This window comes from Triticum urartu, chromosome 2, assembly GCF_003073215.2.
Source record: "Triticum urartu cultivar G1812 chromosome 2, Tu2.1, whole genome shotgun sequence".
NCBI lineage: Eukaryota > Viridiplantae > Streptophyta > Magnoliopsida > Poales > Poaceae > Triticum > Triticum urartu.
In genome coordinates this window covers 55,394,356-55,416,113 of record NC_053023.1, presented here as the reverse complement: position 1 = coordinate 55,416,113, position 21,758 = coordinate 55,394,356, and the positions used below count along the sequence as shown (strand labels likewise).

Sequence of the window (21,758 nt, the reverse complement as noted above, 5' to 3'; positions counted from 1 at the left end):
GGAATGGATCGACGCGTTGGGCCAGCGTTTTTGTCCGCGGCGGGCCAAACAGACGTGGACGGATAAAATTGGCCGTCCGGTTGAAGTTGCTCTTGCCAAAAAACGGTTGAAACTTTGAAACCTTGACAGAAAAGGGAAGTTTGTTTGCATTATTCTTTGGCTTGGGAAGCAGAAGTGCAAGGAACCACTCCGCCCCCAGCATCGAAATATGAAAGAGTATCCAAGTTTCTAAAACTTTTGTATTTTTTGTGAGATCCAAAAGTTTTTGGTGATCAAATTTAAAGCATTTCTCATCCACTGCCGCCGGGTGTGGGTTGCTCTCCCTTTCGGCCTCTCCGGCAGCAAGTGGGGAGGAGTCTAGTACGATGAGTCTATGGTGACTTCGACAGGACACACCCACCAACATGTTGTTGCTAGCTATTATAACGATCGAAAATTTGAACTCAAATTCATCGGGTTCCTCGGAACCTAGGAGAACCTTGACGACAGGTTTTTTAACTCCTCCGTAAAGAATTCTAACTTGGATATTTCTAAGAATCACCTTCAACACGAGAGCTAGAAATCTTGCCTGAAAGAAGATTTCTAGTCCTTCACTGACTACTGTAGATAGGTTCGACTGAGCACACATGAAGACTTTCTATCCTGCTTCACTTTGAGGCTCCTTAATTGTACATTTTGCATATGACTCCAAAAAGAATAAAGGATAATGACAAAGAATTGCACTTCTTCAAGCTTCTCTTCAAAGGGAAAACCAGATTCTTGAATGCTTATATACCACAACCTTTTTGGGGGTCATAGCCAAATTCCTAGTGACTTTCACTTGTGTATACTCACAAACACATTAGTCCCTTAACCATTCTGCCATTAATCATTCAAACCCCGTATGAGGGCACTAGATGCACTTACAACTCATAAAGCAGTTCATGCAATGGTGTTGTGGCAGATCTAGCTAGTCGTGGCAGGTGTTCGTCTTCATACTTCCTGGTGTTGCTTCGAAGTTGGCGACAAGGTGAAGTGTGCCCATGGTGTCGTGTGTGGGATTTCTAAGGGTTCTTTTGCAATTTTACATTATTCAGATCATTTTATACTTTCTTGGAAAAGGCATCTTATATCTGATAAAATCAAAGAAAGCAATAGCGAGTGCAAAAGAAAGACAACAAGACACAAAACGACTAGCAAAAAGAGAAAGGGGCCCCTGCGAACTCTCTCAAACCAAGCTTTTGAAGACCGTAATAGTCATTTACCATTAGAAACGAAATCTAATGACTGCTGAAGCAACATCAGTTGAGGCCTCACTCTATGCAGCTTTCAATAACTAGTACAGAGGGTTGAAAAAAAGGAATCATATGCCACACAACAAAACAAAAGAAGAGCTCGAAGTCGTTGCACCGCCAAGAGCCAATCAACTCCTTCCATCAATTGATACACCAACTATCAAGATTCAAAGAGAACCAACAGATCTAGCAACCCCCTCACAGGCCCCTGTCAACCCTGGATCAGATATCGTCAAAGGTGGAGAGAAGCCATCAAAGAGACTTTACTCCAACGCGCCATCATCGCCGCCACCTCACCAATGGCCCCAAAAAATCTAATGGAAACAAAGATCTACAAAAAGTAAGAAAAACAAAAGGGCGTGTTCCACTCCTCTGACCGTCAGATCGGAAGAAAGGAGAGGGGCCAAGGCGGTGGTGTGGAGGGTACCATGGGTGGCGTGGCAGCCAGTGGCGTACCCAGGGGGTGTGCCAGGTGTGCCATGGCACACCCAGATTTTTAAAAAACATTTTTTCACCATGTAAAAATTAGCTTATTTTTAAGGCCCATACAAGTTAATTGAAATAGACTTCAATTCTTTTAAAGTGTACACACCCTTTATTTTATTTCTAGGTCCGCCACTGGTGGCAGCTAGGGCTACGAGTCTTGTATACCCTTGCTCTCTAACGCATTAGTGCATTATATGATGTTTTTTATATTCCTGAAAAAAAACTAAAACTTATGTCGTTTGCACCGGACATTGTCGTTCTAAAATAGCCAGAATAGGCTTCAGGCCTGGGAAAATCACCAGCCCCTCGTACGTAACCACCGCCCTGCCCCAAATTTAGGCTCGGCGAACCCTCTCCCCTCATAAAGCACCGCCCCCTTGCACATGCGACCGTCGTCCGTCCGCACGTCGTCCCTCCCGCGTTCCGACCTCCGTCCGCCCCGCGCGCCCCCGAGAGGCGTCCTCTTCGCCGAGAAATGCCGGCGAGGAGGGTGGCCATCGACCTGCTCCGGAACGCCTCCCGCGAGGCGTTCCAGGCGGCCGTCTCCACCATGCTGAAGCCGCCCACCTCCAAGCCCCTGCACCACGACCACCGGTGAAGAGGCCAACCAGCACGGCGGTCGGGCTCGCTCTCGGAACAGCACACCCGCTTCGCCTCGCAGCAAGCAACCCAGCAACCGCGTACGTGCATGCGTACCCACGGGGCGGCATGCAACGCGCGCGACGTGTCTCCACCTACTACGTACCTTCTTCCTGCGATCCATGGCTCCGGATTGGACGGACGCCGTGCCTTCGGTAGATGAAGCTCCGTCGTCGTCATATTCTATGTGTGTGCGTTTGGCTCCACTGTACGTCACTCCCGTGTACTACAATGTAAAACGTCAAGACGTACGTAGTGTACCATACATACATATACATGGATAATATATCTCCAATGGCAAGGAGGAGCCATGCATACACCTCGTCAGCAAAGTGTGGCTTGTGGTAGCTACGACGGGAGCCCGGTCAAGGTCGCCGGCCCTCGCCGGTATCGTCTCGCTGTCACTGCCAAATATACAATGCGCGCCGAGCGAACGACCGCAGTTGGGAACGTGGGAGTGGGATCGATAAGAATCGGCGATGCGCCCCTGGTCAATGGCAGGGCCGAGGGAGCCAACGAGCGTATCGCCATTTGCAGCTAGCGAGCGAGCTCGGGAAGGACCGGAGGCCGGAGGGAGCGATGATGTCGGAGAGGAGAGGGCAGTGGGAGGACTACCGGACGCCGCACGGGCTGCTGATGGCGGTGGTGATGGGGGCGGTGGTGGCGGGGCCGCTGTTCGTCCTGGACGGCGGCGAGGCGGTGCGCGAGGCCCTGTCGGAGCTGCTCGGGCCCGTGGGGCTCCCGCTGCTGCCCCTCGGCCTCGTCGTCCTCATCCGCGTCCTCTCCTCCGGCTATCGGCTCGTCGACGTCCTCGGCTTCGCCCTGGGAGAGTCGCTCGACGCCGCCTACCGCTCCGGGCGGGGGTCGCCGGTGGGGGTCGTGCTCGCGCTGCTGTTCTTCCTGCTCGCAGTGTACTACAGGTCGTGGTCGCCGTTCGGCGGCGACGACGAGTAGCTGGCGTGGGCTCTGGCCGGTGAGATCGGGCGTGCGGTGCGGGTTTGCATGTGTGATGCATGTGCTCGATCGGCAGCCTGCTGCTTAGTTGTAATATAATCGGCAAAAATAGCATTGAGCCTCTTTGATTCGAAGAATTTTTAGAGGGTTCTGATCGTAGGCATGTTTTCTACCAGAGTTCTTGGATTCATAGGATTGCAAACCATACAATTTTTTTCGGTTGTTATAAGATTTATTTGTACGTTTTATAGCAAAATTTTCCATCCACCTTAACCTCTTGAAAACGAATTCTACATCTCTCATGTACGCAATCAAACAGCCATTATGCATGCCTGCTGCTTAGTTGTAATCGGCGGAAATAACATTGAGCCTCTTTGATTCAAAGTATTTTTAGAGGGTTCTAATCCTTAGGCATGTGTTTCTTTTCTTCTTCTTTTTTGAACTCCTTAGGCATGTTTTCTACATGAGTTCTTGGATTCATAGGATTGCAAACTATACATGTTGTTACAAGATTTATTATTTGTCGGTTTTATAGCAAAAAAATTTGGTTGTTATAAGTTTTATTCGTAGGTTTTATAGCAAAATTTCCATCCACCTTAACCTCTTGGAAACAAATTGTATGCCTTTGATGTACGCAATCAAACAGCCATTCATTTCGATGTTTGCGTGCATATCAAAGAGGGCCTTTGTTCGCCAGATGCGTTGAAACATCAATTAATTTTCTGTGGTAGCTGCTCTGATGGCAAGTCTGCTGTTCCAGCTAAACATGTATTTCTTGTTTATTTCCCCATCGAACGAAAGCAATGTTGGCAAGAATCCAAACAATGACCTTTTTTTTTCTTCTTGTTACTGACTGCTTGTTATCTCTGCCAAACAGATGGAAACGGAAGACGAAGCTTCTTTGAGCTAGCCTCTTAAAGCCCTCCCCTAAACTCTTGCATTAACTTATGTACGTATTTTTAACTAAATGTCGATGAAGACCGATCAAACACTACATGGTCCTCCTCTTGTCAATAGCCTCTTAATTCGTACTACCTGTCTTCAAAGTTAGATTAGCCCCGGATCGGACCAAAGATTTTTTTTTTTTCGAATTTTGGTAGGAGAGCTACCAACATTGATTAGAAAGGGCATTACAAGAACACCCCAAAGGAGTAATGCACCACATAAAGGTGAGTGCTAAAAAAGAAGAAATGAAAAAGGAGCTGCTCGGTTTATTGAGGAAAACCGGACAAAGACCTAAACAGCACCTGGCAAGACTAGACCTAAAGCACCAAAGACATACAAAACGCCGGAAGGCCAACATCCCACAACATGCCCGGCCTGGCACTCGCGCGCTTTCGCCACTACCAGAGTACGCACCGAAACTGTCGTATCAATCCGGGCTGCCACCAGCATATCCACGAAACCTCAACAACATCAAAGAGGAACCATATGTCCGATAGAGCAAACATATGCCGCTTTGATCTCACGAGATTGGCTGACATTACGCTTCTTGCATGTTGAGGGTGCTCCTACTGTCCCACGGAGATGACACGGTAGCCGCTGCCAACCACCTCGACGATGGCGTGAAAGGTGAAGGTGTATGGGCTGTGTTGGCAGGGCAACTCTTCCTCGGCGATTGCCTCATCTTGCTCGTGTTGTACACGTCATCGGTGTTCTGCAGCGGCTCGCTAGACACCTTCCATAGCTTGGGGGGCTGCTCATCTTGCTCGTGTTGTACACGTCACCGGTGTTCTGCAGCGACTCTCCGAATGCGAAGCTTCTGTGCAGCACCAATGGATGTGTTTCTAATGTCTGTGCTGCTCCAGCTGACCATATTTCTTGGCTTATTCATGACAATGACACGTCAGCAAACCACCATCCAACTGGCCAAACACTCACCAAGTTTTTCTTACCAAAATCTTCTTCAGGCTTTACTTTCTTCGTGACTTCTTCATAGTGCCCACGAAGAAAACAAGACAGCAACAGTTCTTCCATGCTTGTACGACAGGCCCAACATATACAGCCTTGCGACATGGCAGTCTTGCTTACCTTGTTTCACTTCGTTTTAGTGTACACGATTTTGCTGGAGAAACACATCTAGCCAGAAGAAAGGACTGCGAAATCAAAATGCAGACCTCCGGTTGAGTAGTTCCCGCTCCCTGTCTCTCAAGGAAAAAGACCACACCCACAGTGGGCTGAATCAAGCTCATCTTGAATCATGGTACCATCCAGACAGGTTTATTATTGCTCTGTTTCCCTGCAAACAAGTATAAACAAAATTAAACTAGAAACTAACACCACGCGGACTGATTATGATGTGTACAAAAGATACCATGGAGCAGTATATGCATTTCTCATTCTTATAAATATTTTTCCCTATCCAAAGGACCAGAGCAGTCACCACGGTATGATAAGATGATGGAAATATGGAAATATTGTTTCTTCATTTGGTGACATGTCAAATTTCCTTCAGTGCCAAGGTCAAATATTGTGAGGAAACATTTATGGTATAATAACCACTGCTGCTACTGAAACGATGCATTAGACCTAACTAAACGGTGTGAAGATGTAATCCACGAGGTGGAGTAATATGGCGGGTGGCACAAAACAAACTCTATGATCTCATTCATGCCATAAGCATATTACCACCAGAACACAACCAAAGCCTAACATGCTTATGGGAAAAATCCGGCAGCAACTCCTTTGTACCGTCGGACATTCACGGCAGGCAATTGAATAAACAGAGCATATATATACGAAACACAAGCAAGAGCATATAAAAAGCTCGTAATTAACATACAGAGCTCGGTGGTGAAGCCCCAAACCGACATGCTACACCGAAACAGGAAACCAACTGTTCCGAGCACACAAACATATATGGTGGGACCCGTAAATTCCAATCCACCTTGGGAGAGAAAGCATAATGGTCATGAGAACAAACCGAAGCAAAGTTAATACACAACAAGTAGATCCTATCTATCAAGAATCATGAACTAAAGTATGAGGGTTATCATGATCAAGCTAGGTAAATGAAAGGGGTGTAAATTTCCGAGTGAACACCCATGGGAGCTACGCCCTTCCAACTACTTGCAAAGCCTCACAGTGATGTACGTGAAATAAAGCTCACAAGAGGTGAGTCTAAAGACTCAGCAAGCACACAACAAAGCATGTAATAAAAATAGATGTAGAAACATAAATACCAGTTTTAAAGATTGTGCCAAAATATGATGAAAGACATACCCAAAAACGCGCCTAATTGCATTCCCAAGGGAGCAACCCTTTGCTGCTCTTTCACGGCAAATTCACATCTTGAGCTAGGAAGCTCGAAAACAATCAAACAAGATGGCTATGGTTTCATAAATATACAAATAACTAACAATTCGAACTCAGAATATGAACTTATGAAGGTCAAAACCAGCAAGCACTTCACTGCTGTTTTCAGATTCAGAAATAGAGAGTAGCCGACTTTGAAAATTCATAGCAACATTAATACTCATGAGAATTAACTGAAACCTTTCGTACTAGCAATTATGCATCACAGACAGCATAGCAGGGAACAAAACATGAATTTATTTGAATGGTAAAAGCTCCTAAAGCCCAAGGCAAAACTCTATTCTTCACTGCCCCTGAAATTCTGAACAACTGCAAAGAAACAGGCATAACAGGAGCTTCGCAACTCCGATTGATATGTTTAACCACTCGAAACGATCATGGGAACAATACATACGAAACATTCCATATGTAGGGACTCAAAATTGGTGATTTCCAGATCTGGATACCCAGAAACAGCAATATAGACAGATTATTCCCCTAATTTCCAAATGAATTTGCTGCTTCCCAACCCTAGGAACCTAGGATTTACCATGTACAGCACCTGAGAGGATCATGTAGGGTGGGGGAACTCACCTTCGAGGCTTGAGAATTATCAAGGGGAATCGGACAGGGGAGGTGAGGATCTCCTCCTCCTCCTCTTCTTGTCTCCACTTCTTCCTCAAGGTCAGGTCTATGCTGCCCTAGGAGGTGGGGGAGGGCATGGTGCGGCAAGTAGGGACCTGGGGAGGGAAGGGAGGATGGGGTTGCCAGTGGAGAAGAGATAGAACGAACCGTGGAAGGGAGCCTTCTTCTTGGGGAAGAGAAGAAAGAGTGATGTGGAGGATGGAGTGGTCGACTCATGTGGATAGGAGGAGCTCATGTGGTGAAGATGAAGATAAGGTCCAACTTCTTTTTTTATATAGCATAATTTCAAAATCAATAAATTATCCTTGGCATTGAATCAAACAAACTGTGTAAGATGCATACAAACTCCAATTTGCCCAAACGAGTAGTCCATTTCGACCGTCGACGAGCAGTCCATTCATGCTTTTGGGCTCTCTTTATCCAACTTATCGGTTCAACGAATCAAATATCCGATGCCGAGGATGCGTCAGACTCGTCGAAGTAGACTACTTGTTTGGGCAAACCGGAGTTCGGATGCATTTACACGGTTTGTTTGATTCGATGGCGAGGATTATTTCTTTTACTTTGAAATTAGGTTATATTAAAAAAAATGAAGTTTGACCTTATCTTCATCTCCTCCTATCCACATGAGCCGACCACTCCATCCTCCACGTCTCTATTTCTTCTCTTCCCCAAGAAGAAGGGTCCCTTCCACGGTTCCTTCCATCTCTTCTCCAGTCCGCTACTCCATCATCCCTTCCCTCCCCACTCCTCCCCAGGTACCTCCTTGCTACACCACACCCTCCCCACCCCCTAGGGCAACCTGGACCTGATATTGAGGAAGTGGAGACAAGAAGAGAAGATAAGGGGAGGAGAAAAAGATCCTCACCTACCCTGTCTGATTCCCCTTGCTCAAGCCTCAAGGGTGAGTTCCCCCACCCTAGATGATCCTCCGAGTTGTTGTACAGGGTGAATCCTAGGTTCCTAGGGTTGGGAGCAGCAAGGTCATTTGGGAAATAGGGCAATAATTTGTCTATATTGTTGTTTCTAAGTATTCACACATGGAAATCATCAATTTCGAGTCCCTGTATGGCAAAATCAGTATGTGGAATGTTTTGTAGGTATTGTTCCCACGATCGTTTCGAGTGGTTAAACGTATCATTTATCAATCGAAATTGTGAAGCTCATGTTATGCCTGCTCTTTTGTAACTGTCGAAAATTTCAGAGGCAACGAAAATAGAGTTTTCTCGTGGGCTTTAGGAGCTTTTACCATTCAATTAAATTCATGTTTTGCTCCCTGCTATGTTGTGTGTGATGCATAGTTGTTAGTACGAAAGGTTTCAATTAATTCTCATGGGTATTCTTTTTGCTATAAATTTCCAAAGGCTTTTGTTCCCTGCTATGTTGTGTGTGATGCATAGTTGTTAGTACGAAAGGTTTCAATTAATTCTCATGGGTATTCTTTTTGCTATAAATTTCCAAAGGCTTTTGTTCCCTGCTATGTTGTGTGTGATGCATAGTTGTTAGTACGAAAGGTTTCAATTAATTCTCATGGGTATTCTTTTTGCTATAAATTTCCAAAGGCTTTTGTTCCCTGCTATGTTGTGTGTGATGCATAGTTGTTAGTACGAAAGGTTTCAATTAATTCTCATGGGTATTCTTTTTGCTATAAATTTCCAAAGGCTTTTGTTCCCTGCTATGTTGTGTGTGATGCATAGTTGTTAGTACGAAAGGTTTCAATTAATTCTCATGGGTATTCTTTTTGCTATAAATTTCCAAAGGCTTTTGTTCCCTGCTATGTTGTGTGTGATGCATAGTTGTTAGTACGAAAGGTTTCAATTAATTCTCATGGGTATTCTTTTTGCTATAAATTTCCAAAGGCTTTTGTTCCCTGCTATGTTGTGTGTGATGCATAGTTGTTAGTACGAAAGGTTTCAATTAATTCTCATGGGTATTCTTTTTGCTATAAATTTCCAAAGGCGGCTACTCGTTATTTCTAAATCTGAAAACAACAATGAAGTACTTGCTGGTTTTGACCTTCATAAGTTCATATTCTGAATTTGAATAGTTGGAGTTATTTGTAGATAAGTTCCTTATGAATTCATATCCATCTTGTTTGCTTGTTTTCAAGCTTCCTAGCTCAAGATGTGATTTTTTCGGCGAAAGGGCAGCAAAGGGTTGCTACCCCAAAAATGCGATAGGCGCGCTTTTTGGTATGTTTTTCACATCATGTTATGGTGCAATCTTTAAAACTGATATTTATGTTTCTACAGCAGGTTGCAAGCACCAATCAACCGCTGGTAGCCTCGCAACGGCTGAGGCAAGTACACCGGGCAACAATGGTTAGATTACTCTCTTAATACTATGTTCATGTTCACATTTGTTTTTTACATTCATGCAATGGTGAACATACAATTCCCTAGAGTATAATTTAATACACCATACCACTAGTATGTGGTAGGGATTTGTTCTTGATAAAAAATTCCATCATGAGTGGATCTTCCCAATTAAAGGACTGATTCTCGCTTTGCAAGCGTATGGTCCTTCGGGTCCATCCTCATGTTATTGTCCTCTTGGTGAGGGTTGAAAAGGAGTTTGGCTGAGACGCCATCCCTCCTCAGCTTGCCAGCGGTAGCTCAAAGCCAAGTCCTCGGTCTTATTTGGTTGCATTATATTCTTCATGCATTCTCACGCCATTCAAAGCATGGGAGGTTTGAGTATAACATTCACCCATTCAAGCATGGTTCATCTTCATGATACTATCTATTCTATAACATGCTTTGTTGTGTACTTGCTGAGTCTTTGGACTCACCTCTTGTGAGCTTTGTTTCAGGTATATCACTGTGAGGCTTTGCAAGTAGTTGGAAGGGCGTAGCTCCCATGGGTGTTCACTCCCAAATTACACACCCCTTTTATTCACCTAGCTTGATCATGATAACCCTCGTACTTTAGTTCATTGTTCTTGATAGCTAGGATCTACTTGTTGTGTATAAACTTTGCTTCGGTTTGTTCCCACCACTATGTTTACTTTACAAGGTGGGTTGAAGTTTGCTAGTCCCCACCTAGTACCTGTGTGTGCTTGGAACGTATGGTTTCTTGTTCCGGTGTAGCATATGGGTTATATGAGCTTGTTGAATGCTTCTGCTTGTGGTGTCATTTTTTTTTGAAACAATATGTGGTATCATTTATATATACTCTGTTTGTTCAATTGCCTGTCGTGGATGTCCGGCGGTACAAGAGAGATGCTGTCGGACTTCTCCCACAAACATGTTAGGCTTTGGTTGTGTTTATGTGGTAACATTCCTTCTTACAAGGAGGGGTGTTATAGTTGGCATCCCTTGCAATTGCACAACAGGTTTGTATCTTGATTACTCAAACCCAACACTATGTTTTTCAACTATGTCAACGCTCGATATTAGAAGGCATTTAACTGGACATAAGATTGCATGAACAACCATCACTGCCAATCTTGTTTTTATTTGTCAAATTTAATTCCACAAAACTGACAAAACCAACCTCCCTTGCACATTAGACCATGTTGATCCGATATATAAGTCAAAACTGAATGCAAAATGTATCACCAATTCACTAGCTTATCAGCAATGCCCTATCTCTTATGCGAAGAGCCCAAGCTACACGCGGTTTGTATTCACACAAAGCAACTTCATACTACCTCCATTTTATTTACTTTTCATACTAGCTTTGTCTTGGGTCAAACTTTCTAAACTTTGACCAAGTTTATACAAAAAAAAATTAACATCCACAATACCAGGTCAATACAATTAGAATCATCATTCAATATATGTTCATACCATATATATTTTTTATTGTGAAAGTTTAGATTGTTTTCGATAAACTTGGTCAAATTTATAAAGTTTGAGTTAGGTCAATCCTAATATGCAGAGTAAATGAAAACGGAGCGAGTACAAAATTTATGAGTTATGACCATTACCGACTCACACGAAACAGCTAAACAGCTAAACAGTCACATCGACCCGAACAACGAACTCCCTGTGTCCATTACCAATACAGTGTCCTTATTCAACATAGTAACCTATGAATTATTGCCAAGTAATTTCTTGACTATTGTGATACCTCTAAGAACATATGCCTACCTCCAGCGAAGCATTCCCCGCAAATGTCAAGCTGTACTGCACACAATACCGAGTTTTCCGAGAGTCTCAGCCAACAATTAATCTGAAACAGCAATGAAGTCAAATATAAACAATGTTAGTTGGTAGTTATTCAAACTGTTAAACAACATAAACTGCATGATTGCAGTTGGCGCAAAAAGGCATGTATAACAAATCAACAACTCATACATTGACCTTTTGATGAAACAGGCATGCTCTCCTTGCTTCACATCTGCAGCAACCATGTCATAGATCCAATGAAATGCAATGTGTGATCGCAGAACCCCTCGGCATGTCTGTGAACACAGCAGTATCCCTGGATATTACCTTCCCACTTAACCGCCCCTCTTCGGCCCTCGTGACCTCAATGGTAGCCCATTCAATCACCAACATGTCCTTCACTTTGCCTTTTTCATTACTAGCTTTCCCTTTCAACTTCCCTTCCCAGATCAGGTAGAGCAGTCCGCCGACATTGGCAAGAGTGGCACCACACAGGAACCTCGGCAGCTCCTTCTCCAACCCTTCCACCGTGTTCCAGGAATCAGTGTCTGGATCATAGCCCTTGACCTGCCCCATGTAATCGTAAGAGTAGAGGATTCCACCGACCACAGCAGCTCGCCCCTTCCACCCCATGTCAAGGACCGGAGAGACCGGCGCCCACGCCTCACCAGGTGGCGCCGCCGGGTCGTAGACCAAGCCACCACGGTCGGCCACCGCAAGGACCTTCCCGGCGAGCGACACGCAGCCGTGCATCCACTTCTCCCGGAGGTGGTCCGGGCTGGGGACGGGGGACCACCTGGCGTGTGGGGAGGCAAGGTCGAGAGCCTCGGCCCAGAAGGGAGACGACGGAACACAGCCTCCGGCGACGAATAGCAGACCGGGAAGGACCGCGGCGGCGGCGAACTCCCGCGGGGAGGAGAGGCGCGGGCCGATGGACCAGGATCTGGTGCGGGTGTCCAGGATCTGCACCGACGAAGCGGGGATCCCGGCCACGGATCCGCCGACGAGGTAGAGCCGGTGCCCGTTGACGGCGACGGCCGAGGAGGAGGAGACGGGGATCGGGGGGGAGGGGAGAGGCAGAGGGGGCCACCCGGGATGCGGCAGCAGCAGGAAGAAGCGAGGGGACGCGGAGTAGGGCAGCCGGACCGAGACGAAGATGTGGGGGTCGGAGCGGCGGAGGCGGCGCCGGGCGGCGAGGAGGGGCTCCGGGTGGAGGCAGAGGAGCGCGTGCAGCGCGCGGGAGACGAGGGCGAGGGTTGGGTGCGCGGCGCGCGGGAGGAGCGCGATGCACTGGACGGCCAGGTCGTCGGGCAGGACGGGGATGAGGGTTCCGCGGATGGCCTCCGGCGGCTGCGGCGAAGAGGCGGTGGCGGCGGACATGGCTCGCCGTCGTCGTTGGGGATGGGAGGGGGAGAAGGATGATGCGTCTCAGCGTCTGTGTGCACGACTCTTTTTTCTTTTTCTTTTTCTTTTTCTTTTTCCGGGCCCCCGACCCAAGGGAAGCATACAAAGTTTTGGGCTGACATGGGCTAACGTTTTGGGAACATAAACGTGGGCTAGTCCAAGAGTGTACTTACTGGTTATAACGTACTATTTCTCAAAAAAAAATGGTTATAACGTTGCCTCAAAAAAAATGGTTATAACGAGTGTGATTTGGTCTCTTGCAAATTCTACACGCAAATACACAGACATCATATCACTTGTCTTATTTTTTTAGTGATCTTATGCGTTTTTTAATTAATGCAAGGGCATATAATCTTCTTTTAAAAAAAATATCAAATGCACACTTGCAAAGTATTGAAAGTTGAAAGTTTGAATTTGTTGGATTCTGTGTGAACCCAGAACACTATGTACAACAAATATTTACGCTATATAAAGGAAAGATGGAGGGTGGGTCTTCAAGAGAAAGTGTAATTGAATACTGGAATTATTATCACAAAAAAAAAGAGAGAAAGTGTAATTGTATGCACAGCTTATTATCTCGACAGGCAAAGGGACACGTTTCTTGGTAAATTATGTGCTTCACACTCCATCACACAATGTAAACACGTCAGTTTTGTGAGAATTTTGCGGATCTTGTGTAGTTAAACCCACACGGTGCCGGGCACACCCACGTATGTTTTGGTTCCATGGATCCTTGGCTTCCAACCCTGCAAATTGTCATCCGGAGCTCCTTAGGGTAGTTGTGTTGGCGACGATATTGTGTGAAATGAAAAAAAAATGATTTTTTCTGACAATTGAACTGTTTGACAACTTGACATTCGAGAGACGAAAAACTATCCATCTATTCATCAAACGTCATGGTGGTACAAAGAGCACAAGAAGTAACAAAAATTACATTCGTGTCCTTAGAGCACATAGCGACGAGTACAATCACTGAAGCGAGCCAAAGGCGCGGCGTAGTCATCGCCCCTCCCTCACCGAAGCCGGTCAAATCTTATTATAGTGAACAGTCAAGAAGTCGTCGTGCTAAGGTCATAAAGGACCAACGCACTGGTACAACAACCGCCGCCAATGAAGAGAAGCATGGACCGAAATGATTCAACCAGTAGACATATGAACGTGGACGAACAAAGACCGGATCCACGTAGATCTGCCAAAGACAAACATTGATTGAATCTCGCTAGATCCGCCAGAGACACACCTTCACACGTCCTCTGACGGCGCGAGGCGCACCGTCAGGACAGGACAAGGCGAGAAGAACCTTATTCCATCTTCAGGGAGCCGCCGACGGCTCGGCTTCTTGAGCATGACACAATTCCTGGACAGAATAAAAAAGCATCTAAAATGAAGTATAAGCCCTCCCACTAGGAAGGACCGAGATCCGCCACGCCTCCATGGCCCTAAGGCCAGGAAGATCGGTGGCGGTGCCGGCGCGAGGCGCACCGTCGGGACAGGACAAGGCGTGAAGAACCTTATTTCATCTTCAGGGAGCCGCCAACGGCTCGGCTTCTTGAGCATGACACAATCCCTGGACAAACTAAAAAAGCATCTAAAATGAAGTATAAGCCCTCCCACTAGGAAGGACCGAGATCCGCCACGCCTTCATGGCCCTAAGGCCAGGCAGATCGATGGCGGGGCCGGCGCGAGGCTTTCTTTGTTGGGAAAAAGGAAAACGCCAATAGACAAGCCCCTGACTATAATGCTTTCGACAACCTTAGATTTTCACTTTATTTGGATTGTTTAACCAATCTTTCAAACCCTCAAGGTTAGTCTAGTTTCTGTAGAATTGGTCTCTTGCAAATTCTACACGCAAAATCTCATGCGTCTCTTCATGTAGACATCAGATCGCTTGTCTTTTTTTAGTGAGCTTATGTGTTTTTTTTAAATTATTTTAAGGGCATATCCTTTGCCTAAAAACGAATCAAATGCACACGTACAGAGTACTAAAAGTTTTGAACTTGTTGGACTCGATATGAATCCAAAACACTATGTATAACAAATATTAGTAGAATGCCCGTGCGTTGCTACGGGCCTTTTAATTTATTTTTTCTCATTGCATACATTTAATACTTGGTGGATTTTTGGCACATTCGCACCACAATGCCTTGGGACCCTTGTCGATGAATTCTTTTTGATCGTCGACATAGTCCTCTTAGTTGAATTTCTTCTGTTTTATTGTGCTACACACATTGAACTATGATGATGTGTCTTGGGCTCATCTAGATGGGCTCTAGTTATTGCACATCTAAATGAGTGAATTAAGCATAAAGAGAGAAAAAAAGAAAAAGAAAATATTCACACGAATCTCAACGTAAGATCAATGACATAAGACTTAGATATGCAATATTTATGACACATCTAGATGTGCTTTAGCAAAACTGATAAATTAACTACAACACATGGACAAAAATTGTACCAGACATCTCCTAATTATCATAGGAGTCCTAATTATCAACGGTTCAATAAGGAACATGAGCGGATGCCATACATGAGTCAGCACGTCCAATGCTAATTTAGCACTTGAACAAGATATGTTGTTACTACTTTTCCAGTTCTATACAATTTTTCTAAGGATGGCTCGGTCCTACATCATCATGTAATTCTATAACCTGAACCAAAAGATGATTAGAATTTAGAAACTAATCAATTGTTGTGAGAGAATGGTGTATGGTATGCATAAAGTATCATGTATGCTAATGACATTACCACATGGATTAAGAATCAAGTAAAGTTGTATATCAAAAATATATCTTCACGAAAAGTTTCATCTCGAGCATACTGTTAACCTAAAGGAATCAACAATTAAAGCTTCAAAATAATAAGAAAACTGCAGGAATTCAACAACGTTCATTATTCCATAGAGGTTCTGGGATGGGCACCATGCAAAACCAAAAGGACAAGAAACCATGGTAGTTTGTATGAAAATGATTACCATCAGGACAGAACAATTTTCTTGAAATTTTTCCTTTTGGAGGTACTGACATGCACTTACTATTAATTTAAAAAAACATGCACTACTGAGATATGGAAATTTACGATACTGCAATAAAACTCTACATGAGTCAGCACGTCCTAATTATCATCGGTTCAATAAGGAACATGGGCGGATGCCATACATGAGTCAGCGCGTCCAATGCTGATTTGGCACTTGAACAAGATATGTTGTTACTACTTTTCCAGTTCTATACAATTTTTCTAAGGATGGCTCGGTCCTACGTCATCATGTAATTCTATAACCTGAACCAAAAGATGATTAGAATTTAGAAACTAATCAATTATTGTGAGAGAACGGTGTATGGTATGCATAAAGTATCATGTATGCTAATGACATTACCACATGGATTAAGAATCAAGTAAAGTTGTATATCAAAAATGTATCTCCACGAAAAGTTTCATCTCGAGCATACTGTTAACCTAAAGGAATCAACAATTAAAAGCTTCAAAATAATAAGAAAAATGTAGGAATTCAACAACGTTCATTATTCCGTAGAGGTTCTGGGATGGACACCATGCAAAACCAAAAGGACAAGAAACCATGGTAGTTTGTATGAAAATGATTACCATCAGGACAGAACAATTTTCTTGAAATTTTTCCTTTTGAAGGTACTGACATGCATTTACTATTAATTTTAAAAAACATGCACTGCTGAGATATGGAAATTTATGATACTGCAATAAAACTCTACAATTGAGTAGAAAATGACCAAAGTGGAGATCTCCATGCGCCTACACGACCTTACTTTTTAAAAAGTTAAAAACAACTTGCCCGCTAAGAGTAAAAAATTGCATCTACTATCTGTTGGGTTTTGTAGTAATTTCAAAAAAATTCCTACGCACACGCAAGATCATGGTGATGTACAGCAACAAAAGGGGAGAGTGTTCTCTACGTACCCACGCAGACCGACTGCGGAAGCGTTGACACAACGTAGAGGAAGTAGTCGTACGTCTTCACGATCCGACCGATCCAAGCACCGTTACTCCGGCACCTCTGAGTTCTTAGCACACGTACATCTCGATGACGATCCCCGGGCTCCGATCCAGCAAAGCGTCGGGGAGGAGTTCCGTCAGCACGACGGCGTGGTGACGATCTTGATGTTCTACCGACGCAGGGCTTCGCCTAAGCACTACAACGATATGACCGAGGTGGAATATGGTGGCAGGGGGCACCGCACACGGCTAAGGAACGATCACGTGGATCAACTTGTGTGTCTAGAGGTGCCCCCTGCCTCCGTATATAAAGGAGCCAAGGAGGAGGGGGCCGCCGGCCAGGAAGAGGGCGCAGGAGGAGTCCTACTCCCCTACCGGGAGTAGGACTCCCCCCCCAATCCTAGTTGGACTAGGATTCCCCGAGGGGGAAAGAGAGAGAGGGGGGCCGGCCACCTCTCCTAGTCCTAATAGGACTAGGGGAGGGGGGAGGCGCGCAGTCATCTTGGGCTGCCCCTTTCTCCTTTCCACTAAAACCCATTAAGGCCCAGATGGCTCCCGGGGGGTTCCGGTAACCTCCCGGTACTTCGGTAAAATCCCGATTTCACCCGGAACACTTCCGATGTCCAAATATAGGCTTCCAATATATCAATCTTTATGTCTCGACCATTTCGAGACTCCTCGTCATGTCCGTGATCACATCCGGGACTCCGAACTAACTTCGGTACATCAAAATGCATAAACTCATAATAACTGTCATCGTAACGCTTAAGCGTGCGGACACTACGGTTCGAGAATAATGTAGACATGACTGAGACACATCTCCGGTCAATAACCAATAGCGGGACCTGGACTCTGTATTGGCTCCTACATATTCACACGAAGATCTTTATCTCCGGTTAATACAATTCTAGCATGAATAATAAACATTTATCATGATATAAGGAAATAAATAATAACTTTATTATTGCCTCTAGGGCATATTTCCTTCAGTCTCCCACTTGCACTAGAGTCAATAATCTAGATCACATCGCCATGTGATTTAACATCAATATTTCACATCTTTATGTGATTGGTTCACATCTCCATGTGACTAACACCCAAAGGGTTTACTAGATTCAATAATCTAGTTCACATCGCTATGTGATTAAGACCCAAAAAGTGATCATGTTTTGCTTGTGAGAGAAGTTTAGTCAACGGGTCTGCCACATTCAGATCCGCATGTATTTTGCAAATTTCTATGTCAACAATGCTCTACATGGAGCTACTCTAGCTAATTGCTCCCACTTTCAATATGTATCTAGATTGAGACTTAGAGTCATCTGGATCAGTGTCAAAACTTGCATTGACGTAACCCTTTACGACGAACCTTTTGTCACCTCCGTAATCGAGAAACATATCCTTATTCCAGTAAGGATAATTTTGACCGCTGTCCATTGATCTACTCCTAGATCACTATTGTACTCCCTTAACACAGTGTATGGTATACAATAGATCCGGTACACAGCATGGCATACTTTATAGAACCTATGACTGAGGCATAGGGAATGACTTTCATTCTCTTTCTATCTTCTGCCGTGGTCGGGTTTTGAGTCTTACTCAACTTCACACCTTGTACCACAGGCAAGAAACTTTTTCTTTGATTGTTCCATTTTGAACTACTTCAAAATCTTGTCAAGGTATGTACTCATTGAAAAAACTTATCAAGTGTCTTGATCTATCTCTATAGATCTTGAAGCTCAATATGTAAGCAGCTTCACCGAAGTCTTTCTTTGAAAAACTCCTTTCAAACACTCCTTTATGCTTTACAGAATAATTCTACATTATTTCCGATCAACAATATGTCATTCACATATACTTATCAGAAATGCTGTAGTGCTCCCACTCACTTTCTTGTAAATACAGGCTTCACCGTAAGTCTGTATAAAACTATATGCTTTGATCAACTTATCAAAGCATATATTCCAACTTCGAGATGCTTGCACTGGTCCATAAATGGATCGCTGGAGCTTGCATATTTTGTTAGCACCTTTAGGATTGACAAAACCATCTTGTTGCATCACATACAACTCTTCTTTAATAAATCCATTAAGGAATGCAGTTTTGTTTATCCATTTGCCAGATTTCATAAAATGCGGCAATTGCTAACATGATTCGGACAGACTTAAGCATGGATACGAGTGAGAAACTCTCATCGTAGTCAACACCTTGAACTTGTTGAAAACCTTTTGCGACAATTCTAGCTTTGTAGATAGTAACACTACTATCCGTGTCCATCTTCCTCGTGAAGATCCATTTATTATCAATGGCTTGCCGATCCTCGGGCAAGTCCACCAAAGTCCACACTTTGTTCTCATACATGGATCCTATCTCAGATTTCATGGCCTCAAGCCATTTATCGGAATCTGGGCTCATCATCGCTTCCTCATAGTTCGCAAGTTCGTCATGGTCTAGTAACATGACTTCCAGAACAGGATTACCGTACCACTCTGGTGCGGATCTCACTCTGGTTTACCTACGAGATTCGGTAGTAACTTGATCTGAAGTTACATGATCATCATCATTAGCTTCCTCACTAATTGGTGTAGTAGTCACAGGAACAGATTTCTGTGATGAACTATTTTCCAATAAGGGAGAAGGTACAATTACCTTATCAAGTTTTCAAGTTTTCTACTTTCCTCCCACTCACTTCTTTCGAGAGAAACTCCTTCTCTAGAAAGGATCCTTTCTTAGCAACGAATGTCTTGCCTTCGGATCTGTGATAGAAGGTGTACCCAACTGTCTCCTTTGGGTATCCTATGAAGACATATTTCTCCGATTTGAGTTTGAGCTTATCGAGATGAAACTTTTTCACATAAGCATCGCAACTCCAAACTTTAAGAAACGACAGCTTAGGTTTCTTGCCAAACTATAGTTCACATGGTGTCGTCTCAACGGATTTAGATGGTGCCCTATTTAACGTGAATGCAGCTGTCTCTAATGCATAACCCCAAAACGATAGTGGTAGATCGGTAAGAGACATCATAGATCGCACTATATCTAATAAAGCACGGTTATGACGTTCGGACACACCATTACACTATGGTGTTCCAGGTGGCGTGAGTAGTGAAACTATTTCACATTGTTTTAATTGAAGGCCAAACTCGTAACTCAAATATTTTACCTCTGCGATCATATCGTAGAAACTTTTATTTTCTTGTCACGATGATTTTCCACTTCACTCTGAAATTCTTTGAACTGTTCAAATGTTTCAGACTTATATTTCATCAAGTAGATATCCCCATATCTGCTCAAATCATCTGTGAAGGTCAGAAAATAATGATACCTGCTGTAAGCCTTAATATTCATCGGACCACATACATCAGTATGTATGATTTCCAACAAATCTGTTGCTTGCTTCATTGTTCCGGAGAACGGCGTTTTAGTCATCTTGCCCATAAGGCATGGTTCACAAGCATCAAGTGATTCATAATCAAGTGATTCCAAAAGCCCATCAGCATGGAGTTTCTTCATGCGCTTTACACCAATATGACTTAAACGGCAGTGCCACAAATAAGTTGCACTATCATTATTAACTTTGCATCTTTTGGTTTCAATATTATGAATATGTGTATCACTACGATCGAGATCCAACGAACTTGTTTCATTGGGTGTATGACCATCGAAGGTTTTATTCATGTAAACAGAACAACAATTATTCTCTGACTTTAATGAATAACCGTATTGCAATAAACATGATCAAATCATATTCATGCTCAACGCAAAAACCAAATAACACTTATTTAGGTTCAACACTAATCCCGAAAGTATAGGGGAGTGTGCGATGATGATCATATCAATCTTGGAACTACTTCCAACACACATCGTCACTTCACCCTTAACTAGTCTCTGTTTATTCTGCAACTCCTGTTTCGAGTTACTAATCTTAGCAACTGAACTAGCATCAAATACTGAGGGGTTGCTATAAACACTAGTAAAGTACACATCAATAACATGTATATCAAATATACTTATGTTCACTTTGCCATCCTTCTTATCTGCCAATCACTTGGGGTAGTTCCGTTTTTAGTGACCAGTCCCTTTGCAGTAGAAGCACTTAGTCTCAGGCTTAGGACCAGACTTGGGCTTCTTCACATGAGCAGCAACTTGCTTGCTGTTTTTCTTGAAGTTCCCCTTTTTCCCTTTGCCCTTTTCTTGAAACTAGTGATCTTGTCAACCATCAACATTTGATGCTCTTTCTTGATTTCTACCTTCATCGATTTCATCATCATGAAAAGCTCGGGATTCGTTTTTGTCATCCCTTGCATACTATAGTTCATCATGAAGTTCTACTAACTTGGTGATGGTGAGTAGAGAATTCTGTCAATCACTATCTTATCTGGAAGATTAACTCCCACTTGATTCAAGCGATTGTAGTACCTAGACAATCTGAGCACATGCTCACTAGTTGAGCGATTCTCCTCCATCTTTTAGCTATAGAACTTGTTGGAGACTTCATATCTCTCAACTCGGGTATTTGCTTGAAATATTAAATTCAACTCCTGGAACATCTCATATGGTCCATGACGTTCAAAACGTCTTTGAAGTCCCGATTCTAAGCTGTTAAGCATGGTGCACTAAACTATCAAGTAGTCATCATATTGAGCTAGCCAAACGTTCATAACGTCTGCATCTGCTCCTGCAATAGGTCTGTCACCCAGCGGTGCATCAAGGACATAATTCTTCTGTGCAGCAATGAGGATAAACCTCAGATCACGGATCCAATCCGCATCATTGCTACTAACATCTTTCAACACAATTTTTCTCTATGAACATATCAAAATAAACATATGCAAGCAACAACGCGAGCTATTGATCTACAACATAGATATGCTAATACTACCAGGACTAAGTTCATGATAAATTAAAGTTCAATTAATCATATTACTTAAGAACTCCCACTTAGATAGACATCCCTCTAATCCTCTAAGTGATCACGTGATCCAAA

The 21,758-nt window shown here is 43.8% G+C and overlaps 2 protein-coding genes across 4 annotated transcripts; one reads left to right on the top strand and one right to left on the bottom strand.

Annotated features, from left to right (window-relative positions):
• Positions 1–2,756: 2,756 nt before the first annotated feature.
• On the top strand, positions 2,757–3,588 carry LOC125535697. Its single transcript, XM_048698764.1, has one exon. The coding sequence runs from the start codon at positions 2,979–2,981 to the stop codon at positions 3,351–3,353; it is 375 nt and encodes a 124-aa protein (XP_048554721.1). The 5' UTR covers positions 2,757–2,978; the 3' UTR covers positions 3,354–3,588.
• An 805-nt stretch (positions 3,589–4,393) lies between these two features.
• On the bottom strand, positions 4,394–12,876 carry LOC125535696 (F-box/kelch-repeat protein SKIP6-like). 3 transcript variants are annotated; one of them, XM_048698763.1, is made up of 3 exons: positions 11,594–12,876; positions 11,387–11,468; positions 4,394–5,592 (listed from the first exon to the last, which is right to left on the bottom strand). In XM_048698763.1, the coding sequence occupies exon 1, from the start codon at positions 12,782–12,784 to the stop codon at positions 11,651–11,653; it is 1,134 nt and encodes a 377-aa protein (XP_048554720.1). In that variant the 5' UTR covers positions 12,785–12,876; the 3' UTR covers positions 4,394–5,592; positions 11,387–11,468; positions 11,594–11,650. The 3 variants fall into 3 exon arrangements, with proteins under 3 accessions (XP_048554720.1, XP_048554719.1, XP_048554718.1); XM_048698762.1 differs by having other exon boundaries at positions 11,367–11,468; positions 11,600–12,876; XM_048698761.1 differs by having other exon boundaries at positions 11,600–12,876.
• Positions 12,877–21,758: the final 8,882 nt, after the last annotated feature.

Bases quoted from the DNA above. Each gene is read 5' to 3' on its own strand.
- LOC125535696 (XM_048698763.1), bottom strand. From the start codon at position 12,784: ATGTCCGCCGCCACCGCCTCTTCGCCGCAGCCGCCGGAGGCCATCCGC.
- LOC125535697 (XM_048698764.1), top strand. From the start codon at position 2,979: ATGATGTCGGAGAGGAGAGGGCAGTGGGAGGACTACCGGACGCCGCAC.